General features: G+C 38.3%; 1 protein-coding gene across 1 annotated transcript; it reads right to left on the bottom strand.

Moving 5' to 3' along the window:
- Nucleotides 1-2,181: 2,181 nt before the first annotated feature.
- rnf7 (ring finger protein 7) lies at nucleotides 2,182-4,318 on the bottom strand. The gene is made up of 3 exons (XM_042487053.1): nucleotides 4,114-4,318; nucleotides 3,925-3,972; nucleotides 2,182-2,674 (listed from the first exon to the last, which is right to left on the bottom strand). Exons 1-3 carry the CDS (start codon nucleotides 4,277-4,279, stop codon nucleotides 2,556-2,558), a joined length of 333 nt encoding a protein of 110 aa, XP_042342987.1. The 5' UTR covers nucleotides 4,280-4,318; the 3' UTR covers nucleotides 2,182-2,555.
- Nucleotides 4,319-7,001: the final 2,683 nt, after the last annotated feature.

Genomic DNA, 7,001 nt, shown 5'->3' with positions numbered 1-7,001 from the left:
TGGAATTAGATGACACTTGGCTTGTGGTGCTTAAAGTGCCAAAAAAGAAAAAAATTGGAAAAAAAAACTAAATGGCAACGTCTCGAAAAACAATGGCTCGGTTATTTAAGATAATCAACAGGCCTCTCTGTGAACAGTTTCAGGTAGGAACTAACTTATATCCACCAAAACAACTTGTCTTTGTGACAGTGCGAGATGTAAACGTTAACGGCGTCCTCGGCAGAACTGTATTGTTAGCTAGCTCAGTGGTGCTAGATGAGCTAGTAGTAGATGCACAATTCCTTCTGCACAGTGATACAGTTGGCGGGTGAGTTTCGTTAGAAAGAGAGTAGTTTCTTCATTAAACTGCTCACAACAGGCTCTTTTGATTATCTCGAGTAACTGGGTTATGATTTCTGCCAAGAGACATGGTTTTTGTGTTTTTTAAATGTACTTTTTGAGCACTTTGAGCATCACAAGCCGAGTGCCATCTACTTCCATTATACTGGAGAGAAGGCAGACATTTCTACAGCTGACATCTCCAACACTCACCAATTCACACCAAAAAAAATCTAGATTGTAAATAGCACTACCGGTAAAATATGTATTTAAGGGGTGAGCTGTCCCTTTAAATGAACAACTCTCTGACATATTTAATATTTAATAATATAAGCTTTACAGATGTAGTGATTGTCACTTGCAGTATCAAGTGACAATATTTGAGCATCAGCAGGCACAGGTACTTCTGCTAGCTGCACAAGAATTTGCCTCTTTGGGGACAAAATAGATTTCTTGACCTTCTTGTCTTTGACAGGTATTTCTATTTTATTATCAGCAAATGTATTGCCAAACGTATTTGGTTACATCACCTTGAGCTCCAGGAAATTGTTTTCTCAACTTTTACAGAACAAATGAATGTAAAAATAACCGTCAGGTAGTATTTCAAATATTCATTAGCTGCAGCCCTTATACCTGTAAAATATCACGCCAGGTGTCCTCATTTGACTTGACGGCACTGAGAGAGGGAGTGCCTCCCGTTCACTTCCTCCACGCGGTCAAGAGGTTTGAAGCAGCGACCTTCCAGTCATTAGCCTAATGTCTAAGTGAATTACCCCGATCAGTCGTACCCAATTACAACATTCCCTGACAAGGAGGCTGTGATCAGTATTATTTTTTTTTTAGAGGGAACACTGCGTTGTCCTACATGAATGTGACAGCAGAAAATCAGTGAAACATTTCTGTTGGTGTATGTGCTCAGGTGTTAATTATACATCTATTATTGGGATTTTATTCCTGCGTCATCGATCTATGCATCATGAAAATGTTGTAAAGGTGGATCTTATCTCGACAAATGTGCACTGTCTGCTAATTTCATTTAAAACAATGCATATTATTCATCTTTAATGGATAAAATGTTGATCTGAAAAGTAACTATTGCAGTCAGACAAATGTGGAGTAAGAGGTAGGCTGAGAAATCTTAGTTACATCCCACCACTGCTGATTTGAATAGGTTAAGTGTGAAACTGGAACAAGGCCAGCCTCACCATACACATATAACAACTGCTAGTGGTTAGCGTGGCCGCTGTCCAGGTAGTTCACTTTGACTGCCGAAGGACTTACGGCATTAAGGTGACATAAGGAGTATGGACTCGATCCCTAAACCGGACATCGATGTTCAGCAGGTGCTAAGTCATTGTGAACTTCATGGATGATGTTCAGATATAAAAAGGTTTTTTTTTCCAAAAAAGCAGATTAGTATCACTGTAAAATGTCTAAGTTTTGCCCAGCCTGAGCATCATAATAAAACATTTTAGATGCGTAAAGAACATTAACATGCTTTTCCACAAGACATTTCCTTCACTGTACAACAGAGGCTAAACTTCTGGAATCAGAAATGTTGTCTGAACCCAAGCAGCAGTTCAAGAAATCAGTCTGCTATTTAAATTAGAGACTGTCTGATTAAAGACTAAGTGAAAGTTTGTATAAAACTTGGCAAGATTTAATTCTAGATTTTGGAACTTTGCAAATGTTTGCTCCTGGTGATGACATATTTTCATCAGTAGCAAAAAGTCCAAACCAATGTGTGCTTTCCTTCAGAAATAAAACATTTGTTTTAGAACGACACACAAACATCCATAATTTCCCTTGTTTAAAGGAATTGTATACCAAACTCATTCATGTTACCGGATGAAAGAATGCATATTTTTACAGCTATACACAATTCTTTATTTTTTAAAAAGACAGTCACATATTCAAGATGTGCTGAATACCACCACAGACAATAAAGTAAAGCTAACATCTGACCAAACACTGCAACGAGGTCCGTCCTTCTCTTCACGATCCATCCAGCCACATCAACCAATCAGTGACCAACCGACCTGTGCTGCTTTAATTTTGTCCATCGTCCTCCTTTGACACCAGGACTACTGGAACATGCATTCATAAGTAGGAGGACAGAGAGTTGTCGGTGTCAGTGTTTCTCTGCACAGGACGCTGCAGTGATCATTGTCAAGTCTGTCACCACTTTCGGGTGCTTACAGGTGTCGTCAGAGAGTCAGACCACCTGGAGATGGAGCTTATTTGCCGATTCTCTGAACGACCCAGTCCTGCTGACAGAGGGGACAGCGATTGTTCTGCTTCACCCAAAGGGACATGCAGCAGTTATGGAAGGAGTGGTTGCACTCGCCCCACACAACTGTAAGAAGAAGACAGAGGACAAAGGGAAAGACAATGAATGAGTATAAACAGAGAACAGCTTAGAAAATACAAAATATTAAAGTACAACCTTACTCATTGTAAAGGTCCCGTGTGTAGGATTTAGGGGGACATATTGGCAGAAATAGAATACACTATGTTTTATGTAGTGTATATTCACGTGAAAATAATTAGTGTTGTGTTTTCCATATGAGCCTTATATATTTGCATAAGGAGTGGGTCCTCATTTATGGAAATCACCATGTTACACTGCCATGTTTCTACAGAACAGACCAAACATTTGCATTTTTGCATCAGCCGCTGTAGTAAGATGCCCATCTGCACCTAGCAGCGTCGAGTTAAACTGGTTTTAACATGAAGTGCTTTTACAAGGTTAAATAACCTGGTAGTTTGTTTTGGAGAAGCAGAGACCTCTGCAGATAATTAGGCTCCTGTTCAAACCTTCTCTACGTTTGGATCTCACGAAAAAAAGATTATTTCTAACATGAAACTGCTTTATTCAGCATTTCTTGAAGTCACCAGTTTGTTTTGGAAACTACAGATAATTCAGCTCATGGTAAAAACCTCTTGAACAATGAACACTGAGGAAATTGTAACGTGGGTAAGGTTTCAGCTGGTTGCAATTTATGCAAACATGTTTCACATTTCACCTTAAAAAATGGTGAAATTTTAAAAAACAACATCTCCTACAGACACAATCATTGGTATCTAGTGTATGTCATCCTTCCTGTAATTAAATAACGTATGTTTTCTAAAAAAAAAAACCCACAAATACTAAATAAATATTAATCTTGAGAAAGTCAACTGTAGAGGGCCATTCACACTGAATGTAGCACTGATGTGTTTTACTGTTAGCTGGATAGGTTTCTTGTGATATTAATATAATAATATAATTTCAGCAGTTCTGAAGTCAGACCTTGTCACACTTAGCATGCTAAATACACCTGTTAGGAGGGAATTTACTCACTTTATTGATATGTTTGATATATTTCATGCATACAATATAATGACACTATAATTCAATGCAACTTCAGGCTATTGTCATCCATTTGCTTTGCATAAAACATGACAATTAAACACCCCGCCCTCTGATTAGCTAGCTGTTTCTTTGACAGCTCCCCAAAAACTAGCTAATATTAGCTTGTTGGATTAACCTGCTAACCAAACGTCAAATGCTTGTTTCGTTATTAAACTCCAGTTTGGTGTATTTCATGGCCCACATTGTCTTACCAACACAATCCTCCTGTTTGTTTTCCGCCTGGCATCGAAGACAAGCGTCTACAAAAATAAAGAAAAGCATGTTAAAGAGGCACTGTGCCGGTGACTTCAGGTATTAATGGTAACATTAGCCCCGTTAGCTACATTAGCCAGTGCCCGAGCTAAGCTAGCAGACTAACAGCGTCTGTTTCTCGGACTCACCCATCACTTGTACCCGGCAAATGGCACAAGTATCGCACTCAACGTCCCAGCTCCACATCGCCACAGCGTTCCACTTCTTTAGGGAAAACATCTTGTCCCCGCCCGACTTAGAGCCTGAAGAAGTGTTGTGAGAGAGGACGATCCCCGGCTCATCACCGTCATCCATCTCTGCTGTCCGGTATCTGCGGTAACGCTAGCACGGGCTAGCTAAGCTAAACAAAATGGATGAAATGCTATGCTAATGCTAGCTGGGTTAGCAGACGTCTTGTCTCCATAGCGACGAAAGATGGCGCTGTTATCCAGAATATATAGTCTCTCTGTTATGATAACGATAATATACACAAACACACTTTGATAAAATACCAGAATACGAAGACAAAAACATGAAAAAATAAAATAAAATAATATGCTATGCTAATGCTAGCTGGGTTAGCAAACGTCTTGTCTCCATAGCGACGAAAGATGGCGCTGTTATCCAGAATGTAGTCTGTCTGTTATAATAACTTAAAATACCAGAATACGAAGACAAAAACATGAAAAAATGAAATAAAATAATAATAATAATAACATTATTATTATTATTATTAATATTATTATTATTATTATTACTATTATTATATTATTATTATTTATTTATTTACTTGCAGTTTTAATTCTTTCTATTTTTTAAGATTTTGTAAAAGGTCACTGAACAGACACAGAGTTCAGAGGGGACAAGTCATCATGGATGTAATGTGGATACTTATTCCTTATTGAATTTTCCATCTCCTAAATTGTAGGCCTGGTGCCACCTTCCAGTTGAGTATTCAGTGAAATCACATTTCTTCAAAAATTCATGTTAAGTAGATTAACATTTTTTTTTTTTTAGATATGAAGCTCAGTGTTAGTTTACTTAGGCAGACTTTATGCATCATTTATTCACAATTCTTCTCTCATCTCACCATGATCTCTATCAGTTAATCGTGTTGCTACTTAAAACTTTATATCTGTTCTTCTCTCTTCTGCTGTCAGCTTTCATTTTAGGAAGAATTGTTGCATCTAGTCATCCTATCCAGAGCCAAGGACGAACTCATCAAAAGCCGTCTTTCTTTTCAAACCCTCAGTTCCCTCTGCGTCTAATCCCATCGCCACCACCAGTGTCCTGGGTCGGGAGTTCGCTATTCTACTACAGCTTCACCACTCTCCTAAAATATACGACATCATAGTGAGGTCTTATTGCCGAAAGAAAGTTCACATTTGTCATTATTTTGTGCACATGTAAATAAATATTCAATTCACTCAGAATGAGCTCTCTCCTGATTTAAATAATAGTATACATATGAGATAAAATCCTGTGTGTGTTTATGAGAAGTGATAGTCTGGAGATTCATCTTCGAATAATGTACACCAAATGTTCAAGACTTTTTTTTTATTTTATGTTATGAGTCAATGTGCAGCTTCCCCAAGGCATCTGCAGGTCAGACCCAGGATTAGAGTTAGCGCTCAAGGGAAGTTCACCGGGTTACTGCTCCATCAGTCTGTGTTCTTATGTATGTTTTATATTTGCAGACAACATTTGACAAAGCTGCAAGATGCATGTCGTGCCAATGTGCAGATCATTTGTGCCAAACAAAGGAACACTATATTTAGTTAGATCAAAGTCCCATTCATACAAAAATGAAAGGAAATCATGAAGTTATAATTTGAATATTACATTAATCTTATTGAGTGATAATTAAGTAGTATAATTAAGTAGGAAAACCAAAACAAATGGTTTCCACTTCATTAAATTACTGGACACACAATTCACAAATTCAAATGTCTGGAGCCAGAGCTGAGTCTTCTTATCTCAGTATGTCAACACATGAAAAAAATGTGATTTATTGCACACAATAAATTTGCCCAGTAGAGTTTCCCTGTAACTTAGCCCACCTGGCTGTAAGGATTTGACTGATTACCTTGAAAACTGGATTGTCGGGGGGAAAGGATGAAATGTCACTAATATGTATATCTCTCTCCCTTGAGGTTAAACATGACCATTAATGGTCTGTGAAATGTTTGTAAAATATATTTTTTTACAAGCTTGAAAAGACATGATCAAAACAATCTTGTTAGCTGCTTGGTACATATGTCTTAGACATGATTTCCTAGTGAGCCAAATAGGCAACTGTTGTGAGACTTCTGTTGGGTTTTGGTTTTGTTGGAGTCCAAAGTGGAGACTGATGCTGGCAGGTATGTAGAAAAAGAGTTATTGTAAAAACAGCAATTAAAAAAGGAGCAGGCAGTGAAGAGCTGCAGTGGGAGCTGGCTGACTTGTAGAAAATTTTTTGGTAAAAGCTGAGCTCATGGAAAAAAAATAACTCAGGCACAGAAGACACAAAGGCTGGCAAAACAGCAAGGCACACATGAGCACCGCACCACACAGAACGATCTGGCAGAGTAGTGAAGTGAGGACAAGGCTTACATAGGCAAGTTGATGAGCTGAGTGGACACAGGTGTGCCTCATCTGCTGCTGCTGGAGGAGCCAGCCACATACAGTACATGCCCTGCAGGATACAGAGAACGGGGGGGACTTACAAAAAAACATACATTTCATGTGCATTTCAAATGTATTTTATCAAAATTTGTAAAGAGACATAGCTCAAATTACATAAAATACAATGTATAAGGTCAATTTGCCAGTCATTATTTAAACAAAATTTTAAAAATGACATTAAAATTTGTCCTTGGTCCTGCTACATCTTTGAAGTTGAAGGAGGAGTTGATTAAAATCACCAGCTACTGTGAAATTTCTGTCCGCTTGCATTTTGCTGCTGATGGCATCATACAATTCCATTGGTGCGTTTTTTGAATTTTCATTCAAGTTTTGTGTCCTGTCGGCTCTGAACAAGGTCCGCCCATCCAGTGCA

Source organism: Plectropomus leopardus, chromosome 5, assembly GCF_008729295.1.
Source record: "Plectropomus leopardus isolate mb chromosome 5, YSFRI_Pleo_2.0, whole genome shotgun sequence".
In the NCBI taxonomy this organism is placed as follows: domain Eukaryota; kingdom Metazoa; phylum Chordata; class Actinopteri; order Perciformes; family Serranidae; genus Plectropomus; species Plectropomus leopardus.
The sequence above is the reverse complement of the archived record's forward strand: the minus strand, read 5'-3'. Positions and strand labels throughout refer to the sequence as shown.